The 27,311-nt window shown below is 40.3% G+C and overlaps 1 protein-coding gene across 1 annotated transcript; it reads right to left on the reverse strand.

The window, feature by feature from the left end:
- Positions 1–290: 290 nt before the first annotated feature.
- Positions 291–27,293, reverse strand: tstd2 (thiosulfate sulfurtransferase like domain containing 2). The gene is made up of 9 exons (XM_033017855.1): positions 27,009–27,293; positions 23,080–23,408; positions 19,162–19,270; positions 14,244–14,366; positions 9,046–9,151; positions 8,627–8,742; positions 5,496–5,654; positions 4,451–4,589; positions 291–965 (listed from the first exon to the last, which is right to left on the reverse strand). Exons 1-9 carry the CDS (start codon positions 27,120–27,122, stop codon positions 733–735), a joined length of 1,428 nt encoding a protein of 475 aa, XP_032873746.1. The 5' UTR covers positions 27,123–27,293; the 3' UTR covers positions 291–732.
- Between the last annotated feature and the right edge of the window lie 18 nt (positions 27,294–27,311).

Below are 27,311 nucleotides of genomic sequence, written 5' to 3' on the forward strand. Positions count from 1 at the left end.
AGCAGTCATTATAAAGATTTGTACATCTGTTATTTGTAGTAGATTTGGATTATCTCAATAACAACATTTCACATTGACATGAAGTGAGCACATGTGAATCATCATTTATGAAAAACCTGATAACTGCTAGACTGCTGAATTTTTCATGGGAGAAGCAAATAAATATTTGGAGCCAAGTCATGGGAAATAAATTGATTTGTCTATAGGATTTTGGATAACGAATACGGGCAAAATCAAAATCTTAATTCGCCAGAGTAATTCAGAATACACAGGCAATTTGAAAATATAAAAACAGAAAATGTTAATGATTTGATTGCATTTTAATTGAAACATGATCATACAAAACTGAAATCTTAAATAGTATGCTGATAAAGCCTACATTAATAGGTTTTAATAAGGCCTTTTAAAGGGTTAGCATAAAACCAACTTATTTTGTGTAATTATACTTAAACAGTTTTTTAAAACATATGTTCTAGTTATTTATCTCTTTACTGAATGTGGGATCTTGCTGCATTCAAATTAGTTGTAGTTTTCCCAGTGTTACAGTGTGGACAATTGAATATCAAAAGAACTTTGCAGACAATTAAATGTCAAAATAACTTAATTGGCTATTAAGAAATTTGGAACATTCTGAACATGCAAGTTTCTGCAGTAATTCAAAACCCTTTAAAAAATAAAAATCTGATTTATTCCCTGTCGGCTTTGAGATGTTGGATAGCTTAAACAAAGGATCTAATGTGGAAGCACAACAGGGATTCGCACCCGCTTCTCAGTACATTCGCATTGTTCTTTTCTCAAAGGTTGTGATGGAGTTTCGGATGATGCATTTCCTTTTTCTTGGCACACAGCACAACAGGCTACAAAGCCTTTTTCTCTACAGAGAAGACAGGACAAAACAAGCTGACAGCAAGAAGCAGTACTGCAGAGTTTGTATTCATCCCAAGGGGCACCACAATATCTGCACTCTGGAAAGGAGAAACACTGGATTAGTTTCATTAGTGTTCGGGCACAAAGACAGAATAATTTGAACAGTGACATCACTCTTATTATAAGTAATCAATTGCTGAAGTCAAGTAATTGTGCATCAGTTGGATACCTTAATCATTAAAGTTCATGAGACAGATTGAATAACTTGGAGAGTAATGTTGAAGGAGGTTATGCAAGTCCCAGAGGACAATGGGAATTTTGTTCCAATTAAGTGAGTCCATGTGGAATATTGCAAGGATAAGTATTATTTGCTTAGAGAAAGCCAGTGGGGACTTGTTAAAGTCAAATTGGGTTTTACTAACAGGTTTTTTTTTTGGGGGGGGGGGGGGGGCAAGAGCCAGTTGCTTGACTTCCAAAAGGTCTTTGATAAAATACCTCACAATAAGTTTATCATTAAGACTGAAGTCATGGAATAAAAGTCACCTAGCATCATGGATACAATGGCTAATTAACAGGATACAGAGGCGACATAAGAGACTGCAGATAATGGAAACTTGAGCAAAATAACAAGCTGCTAGACACTTAGCAGGTCAGGCAGCATATGTGGAGGGAAATTAAGTCCCGAAGAAGGATCCCAAACCGAAATGTCAACTATCCATTTCCCTCCACAGATGCTGTCTGATCGTTGAGTTCCATCTTGTTCAAACTCAACAGCGATAAGAAAGAATTCCTCCTCATAGGCTCCAAAGCCACACTCAGCAAAATCAATAACCCCACTCTCACCATCGACAGCACCACTGTCTCCCCATCTCCCCAGGCCCGCAACCTTGGCGTGATCTTTGATTCCACCCTCACCCTTGAGCCTCACATCCGCCATGTCATTAAAACCTCCTTCTTTCATCTCCGCAACATCGCCAAACTCAGACCCTCTCTCACACCTCCCGCTGCTGAAAGACTCATCCATGCCTTCATCTCCTCCCGACTGGACTATTGCAACTCACTTCTCCTTGGCATCAGCTCCACCTACATCAACCGACTCCAACTGATCCAGAACGCAGCCGCCCGACTCATCACCCACACCAAATCCTGGCATCACATCACTCCAGTCCTCAAACAACTTCACTGGCTTCCCATCTCCCACCGGATCACCTATAAAATCCTGATCCTCACCTACAAAGCCCTCCACCATCTGGCCCCCCCATATCTCACTGACCTCCTCTCCCCCTACCAACCCTCACGGTCCCTCAGATCCACATCAGCCGGTCTCCTCTCCATCCACAAGTCCAACCTCTGCAGTTTTGGGGACAGAGCCTTCTCCAGGGCAGCTCCCAGGCTCTGGAACTCCCTCCCCCAACTGATCCGCAATTCCGTGTCCCTCACCATCTTCCAGTTCCGCCTCAAGACCCATCTCTTCACCTCTGCCTATCCTTAGCCCCACGTCCCCCTCCCTTTTCATCTGTGCATTAATTGCCTCATATTGTGTTTTGAATTGAATTCTGTCTTTACTTTGTGTACTAGTCATGTCTCTACTATTTATTTCATTCCCCTTACATGTTTTTCCTCTACCTGCTAAATTTTTGTAAGGTGTCCTTGAGACTCTTGAAAAGTGCCCATAAATAAAATTTATTATTATTATTATTACCATCTCATATTGGAGAGAAGTGCACAGTGGCGTGATTGGGTGACAGATTAAATTTTATGCTGAGAAATGTGGTGTGGTATATTGTTATAGGAAGAATGGAAACAGGCAAGTAACCGTAAGGCGCAATTCTAATGGGATACCAAAATGGAGAAATCTGGGTCTCTGTGTGTATACTGTAGTCTGGTGAAAGTGACAGGCCAGTTTGAGAACTTTGTTTAAAATCACCAAGGATCTTGAGCTTCAGAGAAATAAATTACAAGAACACCAAAGGCATGATGAACCTATATAAAACACTGCATTGGCCACAGCTGGAAGGTGTCTCCAATTCTAGGTGCCATACAGAGAAAAGTGAATGTTTAGGAGGAGGGAGATGAGATTTATTAGATTATTCAAAGCATGAGAGATTTTTGGATAAATTGGAAAATATTAGCTTGTTCTCTTTGGAATAGAGGAAGCTTCAAGGAGATCTAATCAAATCAAAATACTTAAGTTATGAAAGATAAGTAGAGCTAATAGGACTTGATGTTTCAATCCCTGTAGTAGGTCGGCACTCTTGATATTGGCAGTGGGACTGGAGTGGTGAAGGGTAGGGTAGGTACGTCATCGGGGTCATCAGGTGGGCACCCTCCTTCTTTGACTTTTCATTGATAAGCCCACAACGTCTCCAGAGGGCTTAACAGTGATATCTGGCATCCCAGGTGCACCACTCTCAGTTCCATACCCTCCTGTCTTCATCTTGCAGCCCAATTGTTGTCTTTCCTTTTAATCCAATTGCTGCTTTTCTCTGCTGAAATTGACAATGATTTGTTGGAGGGAGCAACCCTTCACCCCCATTTTCTTCAATAGACTATCTAGTGGTTATGGTCTGGAATGCAGATCCAGGTGTGGTAGTGGAGACAAATTCAATTGCAGTATTCAAAGTGGAGTTGGCAGAGAGTGAAATGAGTTGGATTGCTTTTGCATTGACCCAGCATGGACCTAGGCAAGGCATGTCTCATTTGATGAGACGGTATTAGTAACATAAGAATTCTTACAAGAACTAAAAGAAAAATAGTATTCTATACTAGCTTATGGGATTGCAACAGATTGTTTGGATTGCAAACATTCTATTTTAGAAAACAGAATGCAAAATCCTTTTTATTCTGAGTGAATCAACAGGATCAAGGGTTTGGTTTAGTCAGTAGAAAGGAAGATGTGAGGACCGGGGAACCTCCATCTTCGTCTGTCCAAACAATGCGCTGTGCGGTTCAGGTCTGAGGGATGGGGACTTCCTGTTTCAGTAAGATCATATGAGAGAGAGAGAGAGAGAGCTCATATATGAGAGAGAGAGAGAGAGATCAAATATGAGAGAGATCAAGAGAAATAAATCATATACGAGAGAGATCAAGAGACAGATCATGTCTGCCTTTTACTGTCACTTCCCACAGTTCCAGGGTCGAAGGCGTGGCAGGTACCGCAGAGGAGTCGCTACGAGAGTGGCATTGCTCGGCCTAACCTTTGGCCTCCAAGACGCAGGTACATTTTCGGGCCTTATTTTAAGAGTAAAAAATAGCGTCTTGGATGCCGGGAAATACGGTAATAGTCAAAACAATATTCAGATTCAATATGGCAACCAAATAAAACAGGTGAATGCTCGCAAGTCGAATGACATTCCACTTTTTAGACATGTTCACATCTCTATTGCTACCCTTATCCAGAAAATCTGGATCACGTTCAACAATCTAATATTCTTGCCTTTTGGGGACAAGTTCTAATTTTTCACTTCCCTGTACATAGTGAAAGTGATTTCTCTAATTTATTACTGTGGCTCTTTGTTCCGTATTCCCGTAAAGACAAAGATAAAACAATCCATTTACTATTAACTGCTCCAGAGATACACACCTGAAATTATGTCATCGTTTACAGAAATGGCATAGCGATTGTCAAACACAAACAGTTTTCCTTTGTAAAATCCGCTTGGGAATTGTTCAAGATATTTGTGAATGCCACCTTTGAGTTGGTAAACTTCCTTACACACATCCTGAAATGCAAGCACGATACAGTTTTCAAACAAATTAAATAAAGATATAATCAATGTTAAATATTAGTAGGGGGTGTGTTTCAAAGCAAGAATGTTTGAACTTTTGTTTGGTGGACTGATTTGAAAAATGCTGTAAGGTCATATACCTTACAAGATGCAAACTCCTTCACCATTTATGCAAGATTGTAAGATGCAAACTCCTTCACCACAAAAGAGACATCCCAAAAGAGTTGGTCATATGACCAGGAATACAGCAGTCGCTTCTCTGAATACAATATTTCATGATATGGGTTTGAGAATTCTAAATCCCATGTCTCACTAATATAGCAAAAACATGAAAAATAACCCTTTCTCCATCAACAGGTCATTGTAACTTGGAACTTAAGTAACTCAGGACTTAAGTTGTAACTTAGAAATACAATCAGATGTCAGCTGCTTCACTTTCATAGGTTGGATTATAACCTTGGATAAACAGCTCAAAACTCACAGGCCATAATCTAGAGAGCGTCCAATAATTTGCTTTTGCGATCGTTGCTTTGTATTAATTAAGCCAATAGCATTTAAATAGCAAGAACATTATCCATGGATGGACTATTTAGACTAATACTGGGAAATTTACAGTCTTAATTACATTTACCAATAAATGTGAACTATGCATTAACTATATTTAGTTTAAATGATAAGCATCATAAAATTATCCAGAGGGGAGCACTGAAAATATACGCCTCTAAGAATTACAAGCTCCTAATTACCATGGGAGTACTTTAGATTTTTCTTAATAGATACAATTTGTGAATCCTCTGGACTTCAATAATTTAATTTCGTATCAATAGGATATTTTTTTGCATTTTGACAGTCGGCAATGAAATTAATCAAACAGGCTTTATGTTCCTCTAAGTATCTCACCTTTGACCTCAGATAGGCTGAGCCTCGTTCACAGCGGATTCCTCCTGTGCAGTACATCAGGACTTGTTTTCCCTTAAAGCATTCCAAATTTGTATCAATGTAATCTGGAAAGTAGCTGAATTTCCGGATATTGGGAGCAAGGCAGTGTTGAAAATTTCCCTGGACACAAAACTATAGTTCAGCAATCTTAAAATGAGCACAAGAATTACAATACAAGTACATTCTCTCATTTTTCAATAGAAAGCATTTAACATTCAAATGGTCCAATTAAAAAAAATTCAATACTGTATTTGGTACATCAATCAATACCCTGGATACTATATGTTCACAGTACAATGACAGCAATTTTGATTAATTATCCTAATCTTGGATGCATATGCACATTCGGCACACACTTCATATTTGTGGCCTGTTTCATGAAGCTGAATGCGGTGCTCCTACCAAAACCAGGTTCATCCAAACCAGATCATCAGTAAACTTTGGCCAGTTGAAAGTACTTTCACATCCGAGATTGCATTCAAGCCGTCTCCTATGGCTAAATATTGGTTGACAATCCAGGGTGTTGCAGAGAAAGTGACACATTGTCAGTACTGTATTCTATCCAATGACACATTAAATTACGGTCTCGTCTACCTGTTCAATATGCATTTAAATAGACTAGTCTCACTTGAAGAAAACCAATGAGTTCACCTGCATTTAGATTAATATTCCTTAGTTAAAATTACCATCAACCTACATGGCTTTACATACAGGTAATCCCCATATAATAATAATAATAATAATAATAATAATAATAATAATAATATCTTTTATTGTCATTGCACATCAGTGCAACGAGATTGAGTATGCAGCTTCCAACCGATGTAAAAGAAAAGTAAAATAAATAAATAAGCTGTGTGACGTGACCATCCGAGGGAGACAGTCCAGGGGGGGTGGGGGACACTCAGCAGGGCCGGTTCACAGCCGCTATAGCTCTGGGAATAAAGCTGTTTCTGAGTCTGGAAGTTCGGGCGTAGAAGGCCTTGTAACGTCTGCCGGAGGGCAGTAGTTGGAACAGTCCGTTACAAGGGTGTGAGGAGTCTTTATGGATGCTGACAGATCATATTATGTGATGATGGCATGAGGAGGTGGGGGTGGGGGGGAGAAGAGAGAAATTGGTGGATGAATGGTCCTGGTAAATGGTCCGAATCATAATTTCCTTTTATGCAAAACCACATCAACTGTGCATGCATCAAGAAGAACAAGTTTTATTTACTCCCCCAAATTCTGTGAGAGTGTATATTATTCCACATTTTTTATTTTGGAACTCGATTTGTGATTTTTATGAGCTCGAATTTCTATAACCTGAATGGCCTTCACACTGGATTCACCTGTAGTTTAAAGTTGCTTATAGTTTTAACAGTTGTGAAAAGTGACAAGTGTTATCCTGAGAATGTGAAAGAAATGAAAGTCTTCCTCTTTTCAGTGACAGAAATCCAATTAAAAAAAATTTAGTGTCCTGAATCACTTGGGTGTCCCAGTATTTATAAACAGGAATGATCTCCAATTGCAACAGTATTCAGTCCCCATTTATTTAAATATGCCACAGTAAGTCAGAGTTCGAACTTAAAACCAAAACATTTTTTTTTTACAATCTGATAATTATGTTAACAAACCTTTCTGCCTAGTCTTTCATAATAAATTCCATATTTTGAAGATTCTAAATTTGATCTTACTTTTCCTTTCTATTTCTCGTTCTTAATCTAATCCTTCCCCCTTTTCCTGTACTGGCTTTGACTTTAATTCCCTCTTTTACCAGTCATTCCTATTTTATTCTCCTGATCGCTTTCCCTCCCAGGCCACTGATCATCTTGTAGCCTATAATACTCTTCATGCCGCTCCACACATCCCTCATGTTGTTCTGCTGAACTTTCAGCTCCAGCTTCCTCCTGTGGTCGTCCTTGCCCTGTCTTATAGTCTCACCTTCAGATCTTTCTACACCTGTTTCACCTCCTTCCTGTCATCATTCCTGAAGGCCCTCTTCTTCTGGTTGAGAAGGGCCTTTATGTCACTGGTGACCCAGAGCTTGTTGTTGGGGCAACAGTGTAGAGTCCCCTCAGGGACAACATCATCCACACATAACTTTATGTAGCTCAGTCTATGAGTCCATCAATGTCCTCTCCATGGGGACTAGAGTGCGTCCCAATCTGTGAACTCAAAACAGCCCTGTAGAGCGTCACAGGTCTCCTGTAAAGGCTTTACAAGCTTTACTCATCATATTAGTTTGCAAAATATTACCCTGATGAAAAGTATAGGTGAAAGGTCAAACAATTGAACCGGCAAGTATTAGTTCAATAACTTTTAACACAACTCCTAATTAGTTTAACCCTCTTTAGTTTAATAACTAAACACTAGTTTATATATATTTAAGCAATATGCAGATGATGGAAGCAGTGCAATTGTACCCCAAAGGACTCGACTGTTCAATGAGGAAACTTAACATATGATCTGGCACATCACTGGAGAATGATGATTTAAAAACTAATCGAGACATACAACACAGAAACATGCCATTCAGCCCACTTAATCTGTGCTGACAATCAGTAATCCATTCTACACTGATCATACACTAATCCCATTTTTTAAATTCTCCTTACATTCTCATCAACGCTTCCCAGATTCTACCACTCATACCTGTTTCACGCATCAACGTTTGCAGTCAACGAAGACAGAACAGAACATGAATGTGGGCCCTCTCGTAAATTTTAGATCAATTACATAACGATTGCACCAAATGAACCAATGCTAAAACTTAAATGACATTTCATTGTTCAAATCACTTTTCCAAACCAGGCTGAAAAAATGTTTAAGTCATCCAGAACAAACTATGGTTGAAGTAGACATGTGCTTGAGCCATGCTGGGAACAAAACAACTGTTCCTTAGCTATAAGTACTAAAAAAAATATGGAATACCAGCATCAACATTCTGTGGAAATTGTTCACTGCTTGTAGCACCATGTCTATGGTGTGGTTTGCAAATATTTGAAGATATCTGATTTAGCCACTCATTGTGTTACCCAATATAAGAAAAAATATCAGGTTTCAAACTCAATAACTGATTGGAAAAGCAAAATCATCGGATAAATACTCACTATTTTACTCTCATAGAAGTTCCGGCAATCTAGCAAAATGGTGTCCTGGTGAACTTGGGCACTATTGGACAATGCTTCCACTTTTTTGTGAAATTCCTCTGGAGTTAAATGAATTCCTACAAAAGCATATGTAAAATGACCAAAAACAAATTACATAGTACAGTAGTTATGTCACACTAACATTACCACAAATTCATTCAGTCAAATGTACTCAGGGTTAGTAAATTACTAAACAAGCTTCAGCGAAATAAAACTCGGATTTAATCAAGACCCTGTCCAATACAAAATAAAGTGGAATCCAAAATGCCATTTAAAAAAAATTGTCAATAATAGATTACAACTTGTAAATAAAAAGTAAAGAACATGATTTTAGTTACTCTAATTAACTCATACTCAGCACTAGATGCTCTTTCGCTTACCTGCATCTTTATAAGAGATATCTTCAGGATCCACTCCCATGGGAACAACCTCTTTAAAAACTCCAACTCGCAGATCTTGAAAACAGTGGGCTCCTCCAGCACTCCGCTTAACCACAAATATTTAACGTATGAATTGTTGTGTAGCTCAGAGATGTGAATAGTTATGCATATCAATGCACTTCACGTTGATCACAATCAATTAAAATGTCACACAGCATAAAATGTTAGTATGAAGAACATATTTCAAAAATGTTATCTTAACCATGGATTGCAACATAATCTGTGTCATACATGTGGTAACAAATCCAAAATGATTAAAGGGGCAGTGACTTTTAAGTGACATGGTCCCAACACGTGTTATGTACTCACAAGGAAGTAAATTCAATAATAATTTAAAAAAGAATTGAGTAAACACATGGAAACATCTCTCTTATGGAAAAGTGATCTGAAAAATGAAATGGACACTGGAGTCTTTCGTGGATGCTTTCATTTCCTTTCAGATCAGCAACCAGGTGAGTTGCCGGCCCTGACCTGCTGGCACGAGCTGGGGGTGGCGCAGGCAACCAGTGGGGGACACGGCGCAAACCGGGGATGGCACAGGCAGCCGATGCTGTAAGTGGTGGGAGAGGTGGGACGTGCCGAGGATTGCGCGGGCAATCGGCGCTGCAAGCGACGCAAGCTGGCGGTGGCGTGGGCAGCCATTGGTAGATCAGTCCACTATATTCAAAATCTGTTATAGAGAGGGTCATTAAATCGGGGGTTTATCGTATTCATTCTGAATTGGGGGGTGACAAAGATACTTCATTTCCATAAAGATTTTAGGGTGATCACCAATACAAATCACATGGGTACAGGTTGTAAATATAAGATGCATCAAAATCTTTGCTATGATCATTTTCATGTGTGCCCCTCTCTCAACCACTATCCTAAAGGTTGTAGAACAGGAAGCCTATATATATTCCCTTAAAATTCTACAAAGACCATGAAAGATATAGATATTGGGAAATACCCATTATGCTTTTGTCACTGATTGATGATATCAAGAACCTTTGTGTTATTAGACTCTGGAACACTTAAATAAATGTAGTTTAATGCAACCATCTTCCCGCACTGCCATGTTCCTGTCTGTCCTGTCTACAGAACTTGCTGTCATTGCTTTCTGCACTGACTTCCAGTTTCCCACCTGCCTCACTACTGTATTGGATCCCAATCTCCCTGACCAGCTAGTTTAAACCCACCAGTGCATTAGCAAACCAAACCTCCAGTTCAAGTGAAACTCACCCCTCTTGTACAGCTCTATCTAGGTCCCAGAAGGGATTCCAATCTCTGGCCCTCCAAACCTAATCCTCAACCACACATTCATCCTATCTTCCTATTTCAAGCCTCACTAGCACTTAGCACCTGGAGTAATCCAGAGATCATTATCCTTGAGGTCCTGCTTTTTAAAATGTTTGCCTAATTCGCTACATTCACTCTGCCGGACCTCATCCTTTTTCCAATGTCATTTGTGACAATGTGCACAACAGTTTCTGGCTGCTCAGCCTCCCCTTCAGAATGTTCTAAAGAATCTTCCCCATGCGGGAGGCCACATAAAATGCTTGAAAGAACATGGATGCTTATTGCCATGGAATCTCCTTGTAGAGATTGCAGAACCTTGTTTTCTATGTCTACACGTTTATCTTCTAATAATTTTACTATTGTCCTAATTAATTAAAATCTTGTTAAAATACCTACAATCTTGCCTTGTTAGTAAAGCCCCTTTATGACTTGTATCCAGCATAAAATATTTCCAGACTTGTCGTGAATCCAGTTTGCCTTAGAATAAGGTATCTGTATGCTTCAGTTTGACAGAAAACTGGGCAAGCAGTTGGGACAAATTTATTTCAAGGTTTCAAGGTCAGTTTAATGTCTATATTGTCTATAACAGAAGCATCTTTAATTTACTGATAAGTAAAAAAAAAAAAAAAAAAGAGTTGAAAGAAATGTGCATAAAGTTCCTTAGCATAATACATTATGTTATCCATTTCAATTACCGTATTTCCCGGCAATGGAGACGCAATCTTTTACCCAAAAATAAGGCACGAAAATTTACCTGCGTCTTGGAGGCCGAAGGTTAGGTTGTTAGCCAAGATCGACTTGGCTATCCCTCAATACAGCAACATCAAGAACTATGTTGCTGTATTGAGGGATAACCAAGTCCCTCAATACGGGGGGGGGGGGGGGGGGGGGGAGAAAGAGTTCCTTTCACATTACTGTGGGGAGTCTGGCCCGGGTCAGCATGGGCAGGAGCATTGAGACGGAGGGGGTCGGGGATCATGCCAGCAACTCACTCACTGCTGCCGCGGCGCTCCGGGCACGGAGCCATCACATTGTGGCCGGGCAGGGAAGTAGCTCGGGTGGCTGCGGGCTGCCGCCACCACAGCGCTTTCTGCTGGCCTGTTCACCTCTGGCAGTGCTCTCCGTCTGAACACCTCTCTCCTGCCGCTAGTCGGCCTCGCTCATGTCAGCCGCTTCCCGCAAATCCTTAAATTACGACTGTCGCCGGGAACAGGACCATAACCATAGAACAATTACAGCACGGAAACAGGCCATCTTGACCCTTCTAGTCCGTGCCAAACACGTATTCTCCCCTAGTCCCATATACCTGCGCTCAGACCATAACCCTCCATTCCTTTCCCGTCCATATAACTATCCAATTTATTTTTAAATGATAAAAACGAACCTGCCTCCACCACATTCACTGGATGCTCATTCCACACAGCCACCACTCTCTGAGTAAAGAAGTTCCCCCTCATGTTACCCCTAAACATGTCCCTTAATTCTCGTCATGTCCCCTTGTTTGAATCTTCCCTACTCTCAGTGGGAAAAGCTTATCCACGTCAACTCTGTCTATCCCTCTCATCATTTTAAAGACCTCTATCAAGTCCCCCCCTTAACCTTCTGCGATCCAAAGAATAAAGCCCTAACTTGTTCAACCTTTCTCTGTAACTTAGTTGCTGAAACACAGGCAACATTCTAGTAAATCTCCTCTGTACTCTCTCTATTTTGTTGACATCCTTCCTATAATTAGGTGACCAAAATTGTACACCATACTCCAGAATTGGCCTCACCAATGCCTTGTACAAATTTAACATTACATCCCAACTTCTATACTCAATGCTCTGATTTATAAAGGCCAGCACACCTAAATGGCCTCACTTGCTGCGCTGGGTGACACTGGATGGCATTCACTGCCCGGTCCGTGTCTTTCAATTTAGACCGGACAGTGTGGGGACCAGCTCAAGAGCAAAGATCATAGAGCGGAGCAGGTCAGCGGGCGATGGATAACAGGACAGCGGGCGGTGGAGCTTACTCCCGTGTCAACGCGAGTAACCTCAAATGGTCCCTTGATCACGGCGCTGAGATGGCGGCAGAAGGCGCTCAGGTGGCGGCCGCTCGCAGCCACCCAAGCTACTTCCCTCCCCGGCCACAATGCGGTGGCTCTTCGCCCGGAACCCCGCGGCAGCGGTGAGCAAGTTGCTGGCATGATCCCCGACCCCCTCCTTCTCAACGGTCCTGCCCGTGCTGACCCGGGCCAGACTCCCCACACGCTGTGAAAGGAACTCTACCCCCAATTGGTCCCTTGAACTAGTATTGTCATTCAATAAGATCACAACTGATTCAACTTGTGTGCTCCCGTTTTTCCCCATCATCTTTCCACCTGCCGTCACCCTCTGCCCCCCACCCATTCAGTCATTCAGAATGGAGGAGATCTAGAAGCCTTGGGCAAATTGAATTGTTACTCTCCTTATTTTTTATTTATTTATTTGTTTTGAGCGCGAGAAATTGTATGTCCCGCCAGCCTCCCCTTCCCCCCCCCCCCCCCCCCCCCAAAATCAGCAACTCAAAATGGGGGTGGAGGTTCGTGTTCATTGCCAGGAACTACGGTAATGACATTCTAAAAGCACTCACTGAATCTTTGAGTACATTAAGGTTCTTGATTACTTGAGTTTTCTTTGCCATTCCATTAGATCATATCTAATATGCACTTTAATTCCAATTGTCCATTAAAAAAAAACTATAGAGCTTATTTCTCACCCTTAACCATTTTGGGGAAAAAGCAATGAGCAGTTTCTGTTTTCAGTCATAAAATTCAGTGAGAGCTGCATAAGAAAATGTGGAGACGTCAAACATTTTTTTCGCTATCTTTGAACATGGTGTGGTGCCAAAGAACTGCTGGAGCACTGAAGAATGGCGATAATGTCTCCCTTTTCAAAAAAGGCAGTAAAGAACTGCTTCGATTAAAGTGACTGGGCTATGTGAAAGGTTTGTGAAACATTGATCCCAAACAGGATCAGCAGTTACACAAAGTAAAATGGATTACTTAAAGCAAGCCAGCATAGATTTGTTCTAGGTAAATTATGTTTAAGCAACATGAAATAAATTTTCGATGAGGTATGGAATGGAACTGATGAGAGTAACGCTGTCAAGCCTAAGCATAAAGGCCTTTGATAAGGTGCTATCACCAAAGTTGAAGAACATTGAATAAAACGGACAATAATTGCAAGGTTGCACAACAGAGAAGGGGCAGAACAAATCAACATATCTACCTAATGAAACAGCTTCCTAATGATCTGTCCAGACTCCTCGTCTTTTAATATATTAATATAAAATCAGATGACCTCAGGCGAGCGTCAGAGCTCTTAAAAAATACTATATCTAGAATTGGGTGCAAGACATATTTTCTAACTTTGAAGATACAATGAAAGAGACTGGCATTGTTTGAAGAAGGGTCTTGGCCCAAAACGTCACATATCCATGTTCTCCAGAGATGCTGCCTGACCTGCTGAGTTACTGCAGCACTTTTTGACCATTTCTGGTATTATTTAGTTTAGAGATAGAGATTTTATATTAATATATTAAACGATGAGTCTGGACAAATCATGAGAAGCTGTTCCTTTAGGTACAGATAGTGAAGACCAGCACAGCTATATACTAAACTCTCAACTTGTGCTTCTTTGATGTTATAACGAGAGTTTAGTTATACTACTAAAAATACTTGAAAATAAGATGTCACAAGCTGTTGCACGAGATTACATAAGGATATGTGAAAAACATTTTTTTAAACAATATTTCCATAACTATGGTTAAATTGAAATGTTTGTTAAATTTACAATGGATTATTTTTTAACGTAGGGGAGACCCAGTTTCTCATTTACCTTAAAGTCCTCCATGGATATATTTTGAAAGAGTGGATGGGAAAGCATAGTTTGAATATACAGCTCAGTTGCCATTTTGCATCCACCAACTGTTCCATTAATTCCCTCTTTGGAGATACGCACCTAAAAGAAAAGTTGATGGTTTAATGACTCATTTTATACTCAGTATAAACTAGTAGTTAACCTTCTGTAAGAGTGACAAGTGAACTTTGACCAAATTTAGGACAGAACCAGCAGTGTATTAATACTCATAGAAATCTGCTAAACAAATATGTGTTTCAGTACAATTAGCTACCAAGTCATGTCTATGGATAAAATAATTAATCCTTTAATTGATTGTCAGTGTCAGTCTGTTCCATTCTCAGAGTTCTTGGGTTGACATTTCAATGCAGTAATGTTGAACTTTTCAACTTTCAGACAAACTGAAAGATTGTTTGCTCAAATGGACCTCAAATTTTCTAATACTATTCCAGAGTTACTTTTACATTAAATAAAATATATTGCCTATAAACCAACTGTTTGGAATACCTTTAAAGAATTATCAGTTTATAGCAGCATTAGTTACAAAATTGAAAATTCAATTCAATTTTTTATTTCTCATATTTATTAATTTAGAGAATAATTTTCCATTTCTCTTTCTACACAAAGCCTGAAATTAGCATACACCTTCCTGTTGTTGTAGCACAAAAGAAAATGTATAAAGAACTTGTACGGTAAACTATCTTTATTGACTTGAGACAAATAGTTAATCATTTGAACATTGGTTAAAAAGTGTAGGCGGCTGAGGACATAAGAAATGAAAGTACGAAAGGACATTTGTTTCCTTGGACCTATTCCATCATTCAACAAGATCATGGTCAATCTTTTACCACAATAACATAACACATTCTCCACTTACTATGCTAAAATTCTTTTAGCTTTCTCAAAAGAAGCTTGAAAGATAGCACCTTATCGTTTGATTGGATACAATATTGCAATATTAATCATGTTGTGATGGTTCTTCCTGCCAATGCAGTCATACAATTTGTTAGCAATTCTGATTAACTATTTGTATGCACAGTCTCTCTGTTACAAGTCTAATTCAGACATTTTACCTTCCAAGCTTGTATCTTTATTTCCACCCAAGGTCAGGATCAAACCCAGGTCCCTGGCCTTTTGAGGCAGCTGCTCTACCAGCTGTGTAACTTGAACAGGCAATCTTTCAGTTTGTTTCTGAAAGTTCGCAACTCCAACTTCAATGTCAGATTTATCTGAATTGGGGTTAGGGTTAACAATCTTAAAAGCCCAGATACTGTGAAACATTATTTAATCAAAGAATCATGGAGAATTTGACTCGGGAAGTCCAGCAATTGGCTTGTTATATCAATGCTGGTCAGAAAAGAGCAACCCAATCTAATCCCACCTTTCTGCAAAAAGTCAAAACCTTGCAGATTATAACCCTTCAAGTACACATGGAAATTATGTTCAATACAATGACTTTTCTGCCTCCACCACATTGACAGGTAATGGTTTACCAGCACCTGCACCTTATCGACCCTTTAATCCTTTAAGCAATTATTGTAATCTGAACACACTGATTTTTTAAATTTATCTGCTCAGGAAAATAGATCTTTGCTTCTCACTCTTCCAACCTTTTGTACACTTCAATTAAGCCTTGCGTTAGCTTGCTTTGCTCAAATGTAAACAACCCTAGTTTATCTAATCTTTCCTCAAAACCATAATATTCCAGACCCTGCAATACTTACATAAATCTACCTTGCAACCTCTGATGCATTCCCATCTTTCCTGTATTATGGTGTCTGTACTTAGTTTTCCTGGAACACCTGGATAAGAGAGACACCACATCAGACTTCTATTCATGTAACTACAGCTCTGCTTTCAGTACCATTATCCCATCCAACCTCATCTATAAACTCGTGGAACTTGGGATTCAGCACTCACCTCTACGACTGGATCCTCGACTTTCAAACCAACAGACCCCAATCGGCGAAAATAAGTGACAAATATCCTCTACTATAATCCTCAACACAGGTGCCCCGCAAGGATGTGTTCTCAGCCCCCTTCTTTACTCCTTATACACACACCCATGATTGTGCGGCCAAGTACAATTCCAAATCAATTTACAAATTTGCAGATGGCACCATCGTATTCGGCTGGATATCAAATAATGATGATACATAGTACCGAAAGGAGATTGAGAACCTCGTAACCTGGCGCCAAGACAAAAACTTTTCCCAAAGTCAGCAAGACAAAGAAGATTGTGATCGACTTCAGGAAGCGAAGCGGTGCACATACCACGATATACATTGATGGCGCTGAAGTAGAGATGGTTGGAAGCTTTAGGTTGCTAGGAGTAAATATCACTAGCAATTTGTTCTAGACCAGACATATCAAAGCAATGGCCAAGAAAGTAGCACAATGCCACCACTGCCTTAGAAGACTTAGGAAGTTTGGCCCCAACAACTCTCACCAATTTCTACAGATGCATCATAAAGTATTTTATCAGGAAGCATCACAGCATGGGGTTTGGGAACAGCTTCATCCAAGACTGTAATAAATTGTAGGGAATTGTGGACGTAGCCCAGACCATCATGTAAACCAATCTCCCTTCCACAGACTGCGTCTACACTTCACTCTGCCTCGGCAAGGCCGCCAGCATAATCGAGGACATATTTCACCCCGATCACACCCTCTTCCCCTCTCTCCCACCGGGAAAGAGGCACAGAAGTGTGAAAATGCATACCTCCAGATTCTGGGAAAGTTTCTTCCCAGCCATTCTCAGGCAACTGAACCATCCTATCACCAACTAGAGAGTGGTCCTCACCTATCATCTACCTCATTCGGACCCTCAGACTATCTTTAATTGGACTTTATCTTGCACAAAGCATTGTTCTTTTCATCCTCTATCTGTACACTGCGGGTGGCTTGATTGTAATCGTGTATAGTCTTTCCACTGACTGCATAGCACACAACAAAAAAGATTTTTACTGTACCTCAGTACACATGACAATAATAAACTAAAAGTATCTCATGCTGTGGCATGTAATTTAGAGTATCCTTTTTAACTAGATACTAGATCAAGTGGATCCCGTTCTCCCAATGCAATATTCCACCACTCACCTGTTCCCCAAACGCAACCCGTTCCCCCAACGCAATATTCCACCACTCACCCATAGCCCCTTCCCTACCCTCTCCCTCTATCTCCCTGCTCCCCCACTCCTTACCTCCCCCCTATCCCACTCCCCCATTAAACACAATGTTTAAATAACATTAAACAACAAACCTCGCCCTCTCCTCCTCCCCTCCCTCCCTCTCCTTACAATATAACAAATCTCTCATTGCACTGGGAGTCCTGTGCATTGTTAACATTGTAACGGGCTTCCCATTGTGACATCATACGCTGCTAACTGCCAATGCAGAAAATCGATTTTTGTCAAAGTCCTTTTTTCTAAAGTTTAAAATGTGAATAACTTGTAAAATATACCAACAATCTGAATGAATCTTGCAACAGTACACCACAGGACAATGGTGAGTAAGGTGGTCCAAAAAATTGTAGCGCTATCGTGTGCCATTTTGACGTAATTTCAGGACAACAGACTCCCAGACAGCCAAAGAAACAAACAAGATGAGTTTTAGTAATATTATAATATAGATAGTGCATAGTCCAGCATAACCTCCCTGCACATATATTCAGTGCCTCATCAATGAAGTAATCCATGTGCTGTTTCAACCACTGTACTGAACAACCCTGTCACCTTTTAGGATTTGAATGCATATAATTCAAGATCCCCCTGTTCCTGACACCACTCAATATATTCCCATTTATTGTATATTCCCATTTATTGTGTATTCCCATTTATTGTGTATTTCCTTGTGGCGTCACAGCTTCCCAAATGCACCCTCTCACATTTAGTCATAGAGAGATACTGAAGGAAGTCAAGTCAAGTCAAGTCAAGTTTATTCGTCACATACACATACGAAATGTGCAGTGAAATGAAAAGTGGCAATGCTCGCGGACTTTGTGCGAAAAAACCAAACAAACTACAAACAGAATGGAACAGAATCACATATTCTTTTACATATTAAATATTGTGGGCTGAAGGAAAAAGGGAAAAAAAACAGCAATTTAAAAAAAACACAGTAGAGTGGTACAGTAAAGTTAGACCCTGGTGAGATAGGAGTTTACAGTCCTAATGGCCTCTGGGAAGAAACTCCTTCTATACACTATAACTAAACACTATAGCCAATTTAGTTTGTCCCAAAACCCTTTCAATCACTCATTTTTACTGTAATCCTACACATTTTCTTCTCCACACATTCCCAATAACTTTTCCACCATACTCTGCTGCTCACCACATACTGGGGGTAATTTACAGCTGTTAACAGGGTTCCACGACATTTAGTACTTTGTCCCTAACACGGGGAGCTATAAAGAAAGTAACATTTATAGATGACTGAAATGTTTGACACAAGATTCACCTACAAACCTGCATATCTTTGGGATGTGGGAGGAGACCAGAGCATGCAGAGGAAATCCCATTTGCCATTTTTCGGTCTAAACCACCGGGCAACCTACATCTTCCTGCAGTCTAAAGTTTTACTTGTTGATAAACCACATGTCAAACTTTTCTATCATCTACAAACTTCTTAATCATCACAACTTTCACAAACAAGGTACAAAGTACTACATGCAATGAAACCCAGTGCCCAAGTCACCTCCAGGCATTAAAATACCTACTAAACATTACCCTTTGCTTCCAATTTTGCAGTCAATTTTTGATCCAATTTACCATTCTATCCTCGATCCCACAGACTTAGTTTTTTTTTTAAACCAGCCTTCCTTCTGATTTTCCATACAAGATCATAATTCACATGGTAACATCAGACAGGTTGGGTATAGAAGATAGTCCTCTCTTACCTTGCCAGTTAAATGCAGCTGATGACACAGGGCTTTTTGCCACGTGCAGATCACCTGGGGCTCCTCTATGTCACAATAGGAATAATACAACAGCACTTCACCTGTTGTACTAGGAATAAGCACAATAAGACTTTCTAAATCCAGCCACCAAAATGGTATTATGAGAAAAAGAAAACAGAAATTCAAGAGAATATTCAGGTCAGGCAATAGCTATGGAGAGCTACAAGTTAAACATTTGAAGGTGATGACCTTTCATCACAACTAGAAAATATTGGAGATACAAAATAGAAATTGGTATCATGGGAAGTGAGGAAAGAACAGAAATTGACCATGATAGAAAGGATTAAATGATTACAAAAAAGAGTCAAGTAAAGAAACAGGAAGATTCAGAGGACTGCAAGTGAAAATATAGGTTGAACTCCTTGTTAAATCCACAAAGATATAAAGAAAACACATTGCTATCCTTTAAATTATTCTTGCACATTTCTGGAATCGCATAAGAAGCCGAGAATTAAGTGCGAACGAGACAGAAAAATTAAAGAGACATGGATCATATTAAGGGACTGAAAGTAGTTACCACATTAATACTCTATTAATAAGACTACATCAGTGTCGGAAGCAATTGCAGCATGAGCAATGAATACACTATCAAATTGGAAATGCATGTACAAGTACAAGAAAATTGCTGCTTTACAGTATAAAAAAGGATTCGAGGTCTTGAATGTTGGGAAGGGCAGAAGTAAAAATGCATGTGTGCATCTCCTGTGACTGTAGAGAAAGGTGCAATGGAAAGTGCAAAAGGGTACTGGAGACGGCAAAGAACTGCATGAGGGTGTCACAGAGGGAACACTACTTTCTGGCGAAGAGTTAAGGAGCTGAAACATTAATGGTTTCTCTTTCCACAGATGATGCCTCACTCACTGAGTGTTTCCAGTGTTTTCTGTGTTCATTTTACTTCTTTCCTAGCTGAAAAAGGAAAGGATGGAAGTGTTTGGTGGCAACATCAGGCTAAAGCAAGTAACAAGGGAACGGAGTAACCCGTTCAATGTGAGTGCTTGAATGGCTAAAGGCAAAGACAAGAGGGTCGAACCATGGTTTGCAGAAGGTAAGGCTGGGGAAGTGAGGGAAATGAAACAGCCATTACTGAGCGCCCAGTCACACATGTGGCAGGCATGGAATAATCAGTTGTGGAATAATAGATGCAGTGATACAGCAAGTGGCATGATAGCATTCAAAGGTGCTAGTAAAACCAATGGAATTGAGGAAGTCCTTCAAGAAAGCAGAGTAGGAGGAAATGTAATCAAGATGTCTGTGAGAATCAATGGGGTTATAGTGCACGCTGACCAATTTTTCATACTACATCAAGCAGGGCCAGCCTTAGGAGGTGCGGCGCCCAATTGGGAACAATTTTGGTGAGCCCCAGGTTCCCAACCAAGGTCTGTAGAATCATAGAAATACAAGTAAAGTCTATTACAGACTTTATATCTCTATGGTAGCATGGAAAGTAATCAAAATGTGTGCTTAAAAAGTGCCTGCGAGTTAATGGACCAAACAGATCTAAGCTACATTTTAATATAAAATTGCATACATGTAAGCCTACAAGTAACAAACAAAATGTGTAGATCATCTCTGAAAAGTACATAGTTACAATACCACTTGTTTTAGCGACTGTGAAATGAAAAAAAAGTAATTTAATTAACAAGATCCTGGCAAACCAATAACTACTGGCGAAAAACCAGTCCAGGCATTAAATTTTGGGCTTCAGCCCCATCCTACCCTTTGGGCTTCTACCCCATCCTAACTTAGGTGTGTGTGTGTGTGTGTGTGTGTGTGTGTGTGTATATGTTAGATGTCTGTGCGTGATGTGTGTGTGTTAGTTGTCTGTGAGTGTGTGTGTGTGTGTGTGTGTGTGTGTGTGTGTGTGTGTGTGTGTGTGTGTGTGTGTGTGTGTGTGTGTGTGTATGTGTGTGTGTGTGTGTGTGTGCAGGAGAGAAGGGAGGGAGGGAGGGAGAGAAGGGAGGGAGGGAGGGAGAGAAGGGATGAAGGAGAGAAAGGAGTGAGGTAAGTAAAGAAAGAAGGGAGGAAGGGAAGGAGAGAAAGAAGGGAGGGAGGGAGAGAAGGAAAAAGAGAGTGAGAAAGGAGAGAAAGAAGGGAGGGAGGGAAGGGGAGAAGGGAAAAGAGAGAGAGGAAGGAGGGAGGGAAGGAGAGAAGGGAGGGAGGGAAGGGAAGAGAAGGGAGGGAGAGGGCCGGCGGCGGGAGCGGATGCCGGGGTCTGGGCGAACGCATGTGAGCTGAGGCCGAGTTTTGTAAACATTGCTCCAAACCCCGGCCCTCCCTGTATTGTTCACCGCGTCTCCCTGGGGAGAGAGAGGGGTGGAGCCGGGCTGTGTGTGTGAAGCACGGTGACTGGAGGGGCGGGAGCACTGCCCTGGGACCGTGAGGGACCTCCCCCTCTCACCCTTCTCCATTCCCCCTCTCACCCTTCTCCATTCCCCCTCACACCCCCCTCCCCGTCTACCCCTTTCTTCCCCCTCCACCCCTCTCCACCCATAGTAGATCTACCCGAGCCGAGAGTAGATTACTCCAAAGATCCTAGAGCGGAGCTTTGAATTACTCTAGCGCGGGAGCCCCCCTTAGGTGCGGGGCCCAATTGGGAGCAATCAGTCCAATCGGCTTAAGGCCGGCCCTGACATTAAGTTCAACTGTATCAAAAGGTTATACTGCTGCTCTCACTCACACATTCAGCTGGCTGGTTTAGTTTCTTGACTTGTCCCATTGCAACCTCTTTCTCATTGTATTGTTCCTTTGGCTATTTAATCTTTCCTGCATTATAAGCTGTGAACTTTTTTCAGCTCTAATAAAAGGTCATTCAACTTAAATGGGCAGCACAATGGCGCAGCAGTAAAGTTGCTGCCTGATAGGGCCAGATACCTGGTTCAATCCTGATTACGTGTGTTGTCGGATGGAGTTTATATATTCTCCCGTGACCATGCAAGTTTTCTTTGGTTTCATCCCACATCCCAAAGACATTCAAGTTTATAGGTTAAATGGCTTCTGTAAATTGTCCCTAGAGTGTAGGATAGAACTAGTGTACAGGTAATCGCTGGTTGGCTTGGGTTCCGTGGGCTGAAGGACCTTTTTCTATATTGTATTTCCAAACTAAAATGAAAGACCAAAACCAGGGCGGCAGAGCAGTAGAATTGCTGCCTTACAGCGCCAGAGACCCTGGTTCGATCCTGACTGCGGGTGCTGTGTGTACGGAGTTCGTACGTTCTCCCCATGACCGCGTGTGTTTTCTCCGAGATCTTCAGTTTCCTCCCACACTCCAAAGACGTACAGTTTTGTAGATTAATTGGCTTGGTATAAATGTAAATTGTCCCTAGTGTGTGTAGGATAGTGTTAATGTGCGGGGATTGCTGATCAGTGTGGACTCGATAGGCCAAAGGGCCTGTTCCCCACTTCGCTGCAATTCTAACTGTCATGATAAAGTGAAGGTGGCCATTTTCTATTTTCAGCTGTTCTGCATATTTACAAATTTACTTAATCTATCATGTGTGTACTTTTTTAATTCACTTAAACTGTTGTGGCTCAAATTCTTTAATGCTCATTTTAAAAGAATTTGGACAGCACCATTTAAATTCTAAATAAGAAAACATAGGTTTAGTTTCAATGTGTGGATTTCACATATAAGGAAAATAAACACATTTCCAACAAGGATTCAATTTTAAAAAAATAGTTCGAAATTTTGATTCAATCTTTTTAACTTATTAAGATAATTTTACAGCAGCATTGTTTTCAAAGTGTAAAAACACTGGCTTTCCTAAAAAAGGAAATCTGAAAATCAGAAGTTAGGGACGATGAAGTTTCCATGATTATTTCATTTCAGCAAATAAAATATAGCAAATATAATGTACTTACCATGCTAGATCAAAGTTAATGTGGCTTGTATCAGGTATCCATGTAGACATGTCAAATTCTTCCTTTGTTTTAGTGTGTTGTGACAATAACATTTTGTTTTCTGTGAAATCTTGCTTTCTTGTAAGCTTGGATTTATTTTGTCCTAACAACTTGAAAATTGCTTCAGTTTGTTGCAGGACCTCAGACATATGCTCTTTACCCACATGTTTGTGAATGCACATTTCTTTATCAAACTGCTGTCCGCAGCATTCCCAATGTATATTTTCCTCATCCAATTCTGGATTGCTGATTTTAGAGACTTGTCTTGATTTGATATAAAGTGCAAATGCCTAAAACAAAAAAGTTAACATAGGGATATTACTGAAAGGAAAAACATAGAATTATATACAATGCAATATCATATCTAAATTAGGAAATGAACAAAACATGCTTTCCAGTGGTTAGAAGATTATTTTATTCATTATTTTTTAAATAAAAATTAATAATCTTTCACTTGTCAGATAATTTATGCAATTATAAAAACATTAATTTATTTTATTGGGAATTAAATGAAGAAAAACGGTTACTATTTGGGACAATCCTTGAGTTGCTTACTCAATATCAAAAGTATCAGGTTTCAAGAAGTATTCTGTATCAGCAGAAGTATTCCAGTAATGGATTACTGCAATTGCTTTCATGTGAATAAATATGCATCATGAAAATTCACGCTGCAAAGACCAACACCAAAGCAAGATGCAAAATCTTCTAAATAGGAACAGATTATTGAGCAGGCACTATTTTCACTAGTTAGTGCACAGTAGAAATATGAAAGGTTTGTAATTGCAATATGCAAAACATTTCAAAAAATATCAGATGAATTCATTACAACAACAGCCAATCTTATCAAACTTCTGGTGAATTTAGATCACATAGACAAATCAGAATGGTTCTATAGATTAAAAATCTGACAAAGGAACATAAATACATTATAACTTTATGCACGAACATAATGTTTATTATGTATTGTATCTCTCAGGATATAATCAAATTAAATCTCATAGGAGATACAATATAAAACCCATCAAGATCCAAAAGAAAGAGAGCAAATACTGCAAAAACTTTGGCAAGGCATGTGTGAAACATTAGTTTCAGGTGAACAATCTTCCATTGAGGCTGTTAACAGTTAAGAAATAATACAAATTACAAAATGTAGAGATAGGTAGGAGGAAAGTTTAGTTCAAATTGGTAGGATTGTCAAGGGGTGGGAGGCCAGAGACATGAAGGGATGATAGCAATCATCTACAGGTGGTGGAAAACTAGACTTGCTCTCTACATCTTGGAAATTAGATGGAAAAATGGAAATCAAATTGTTTACTATCATAATCATTAATCTCTTCTAGCCTTCGCAAAAGCTGAAGTAACAGGCAGCATCTCTGGAGAGAATAGTCTCGACTTGAAATGTCACCCATTCATTCTCTCCAGAGTTGCTGCCTGTTCTGCTGAGTTACTCCATCTTTTTGTGTCTATCTTCGGTTTAAACCAGCATCTGCAGTTCCTTCTTACACATCTGTTATTTTGAAGTGTGCTACACCTACCTACCATGTTATGTTTCAAAGTAAATAAGTACATTTAACTACGACATAAATAACCCCAGGCAATAGTTCAGTAAGAAACTTTGTATCCATCTTTTGCACAAGTTATCTCTTGGAAACCTTCTGAAAGGTACAGAATGAAATGGCATTCTCCCTGGACAAACAGTACAAGGCAGCAAATAGTCCAATACGTATTTCTATACATGTACTATCTATTTCACATTTATTAATTATCTCCACCTAAGATTGACCCAAGATTATATTTAACAATTCAGAACGGTATTTGAAAAACAAACCACTGCATATGTTGAGAATACTACGGAAGATCTTTGATCGGATTTTACAGGCTTTATCATGCACTAAACGTGATCCTTTATGTATATGTACACTGTGAATGGCTCGATTGTAATCGTGTATTGTCTTTCCGCCGACTGGTTAGCATGCAGCAAAAGATTTGCACTGTACCTCAGACAATAATCTAGACTATTTAAAAAAAACTCAGAACCTATGGATACAGAATTAAAGTTTAATTTCAATGACGTTTAATGACCTTATTTGAGCCAGGTAAATACAACACAATGAAACAAAAAATATTTCAAATTGCATTTATCAGTTTCACTTTCCTCAAGAATGGGCAATAGGGAGGTTTCACGGCAGTCGGGTCACGACCCATGAACCGTACTGTTGCTACGTTACTCCAAATGGAGTACAGGCGATGAACTGCAGGCAGGCACTTACCATTGTTTCCAGCGTAGCGGGTCTGTTAAAACCCGCTGAAATTGTCAATTTTTGCGCTGTAAATAATTATGGAAATCGGGATAAGCGTGTGAGACATTTAGCCTACTTAAGAATTCCAAAAGTGAGGAGAAATGACAGTAGATAGAAGCGAGAGCTGAAGGGACAACAACAGCCAGAGTGCTTGCCGAACATTGGTCGTTTACTCACTGCATTTCATCAACTAAGGCATTATTTGTGTTTTTTCTTGATTCCTTTGGCATCTAAAAAGTTTCAGAAGTGATAAATCTGGCTGTAATTTTTTTTAATCGCCCATGGTTCTCGTGGGTTTTTACATACAAAATGAAAACGCATCTGAGGAAAATTTTAGCCAGATTTATCACTTCTGAGAATTTTTAGATACCAAAGGAATCAAGAAAAAACACAAATAATGCCTTACTGTTGATGAAATGCAATGACCAAACGCGATAATTTCCAATATTTTCAATTCCGATATCTGCACGGCCAATATTTACCAAGCACTTTAGCTGCTGTAGTCCCTTCAGTTCCGCCTTCTCTATACCTTCATTTCGCTTCACTATTGGAGTTCTAAAGTTGGGTACATGTCTCTCACACTTACCCCAACTCCCACAATTTTTTTCAGTACAAAAATTCAACATTTTTTGGCGGTTTTTAACAGGTTGGAAAGTACACGTTTCTTGTATTAATAACATATACCGGAAGTGACGGATGTCCTCCAGATGGATTGAGCGGCTCCGTGCGTCAAGCCCTATGACCCAGTGACCTTACGTGCAACCCCCCTATAGTGAAGCAGATCAATTTGTTTTATCCGGAAAGTACAGAAGAGCGAATATTTGAAAAACAAACCTACTTCAGAAATGGAAGTAAATTCAAGCGTTTAGAAATCAAATAAACAATAAAGTGGCAGTGAGTGGCAAAATGAGTAAAAAACATTTAAATGAGTAAAAAACATTTAAATGAGTAAAAAACATTTAAATGAGTAAAAAACATTTAAATGGGAAAATTGGGACGTTTGAATTGCCACAAAACCTCGCTAGGTGTAGGATTATTATTGTCATGTGTAGTTAGGTACAATGAAAAGCTTGAAATCGAATCAAATCAGATAATACTATACTGCACATAAATACAATTGAGCCAAATTCAGTGCAAAAGGTAGGGCGAAGGAATAAAGTGCAGAATATAGTCCTTTGCATTGTAGCGCAATGTAATGGTGAGATGAATTGACACAAAATGTTGGAGTAACTCAGTGGGTCAGGCAACATCTCTGGAGAACATGGATAAGCGACGTTTCAGAGCTTAAGAAGAAGGGTCCCGGCCTGTTCCGTGGATGCTGCCTGATCTGTTGAGTTACCCTGTAGACACAAAATGCTCGAGTAACAGGCGAGGCAGGCAGCATCTCTGCCAACTTCATGTGAGGTTCAAATGACAAATAAACGGTATTGTATTGAGAACGAACGGGTGGAGACCCTTCTTCAGACAGTTGAGTTACTCCAACATCTTTGTGTTTTTGTAAACCACCACCACCTGCAGCTAGCTCTCTGGTCTACTGAGTGAGAGGACTGGCTTGGCCCTGAGTAGGCAGATAGACAGGCAGGCGCTCACCCGTTTGTGGGCCGGCCCTCGGTGCGGGCGATTGGGGTGGGACGAGCGCGGGCTCCCGCTGCCGTTGCTGCCGCGCGCCGGCATCAGGCAGCCGGGCTGAGGCAACGTCTCCATGGCAGCAGCGGCGGAGGCCTAGCACCGCACCGCACGCCCGGGGGTCAAATGAACCTACGCGTTGTCCGTCCAGACAGACAAGTAAACAGGGCGAACTGCCGTGCGCAGGAGTCCCTGTAGCCGCTGACGCGCCGGGCAAGAGAAGAAGTAGAACCATCCGGCGGCGCGGCCGGAAGGAGTTTCAGGTGC

Source organism: Amblyraja radiata, chromosome 3, assembly GCF_010909765.2.
Source record: "Amblyraja radiata isolate CabotCenter1 chromosome 3, sAmbRad1.1.pri, whole genome shotgun sequence".
NCBI lineage: Eukaryota > Metazoa > Chordata > Chondrichthyes > Rajiformes > Rajidae > Amblyraja > Amblyraja radiata.

Excerpts from the sequence above, each read along its gene's own strand:
- tstd2 (XM_033017855.1), bottom strand. The coding sequence starts at position 27,122 with ATGGAGACGTTGCCTCAGCCCGGCTGCCTGATGCCGGCGCGCGGCAGC. Across the intron at positions 23,409-27,008 it reads GAGGGCCGGCCCACAAACGG|GCATTTGCACTTTATATCAA; the intron begins GTGAGCGCCTGC and ends TTTTTGTTTTAG. Across the intron at positions 966-4,450 it reads AAACGATGACATAATTTCAG|AGTGCAGATATTGTGGTGCC; the intron begins GTGTGTATCTCT and ends TCTCCTTTCCAG.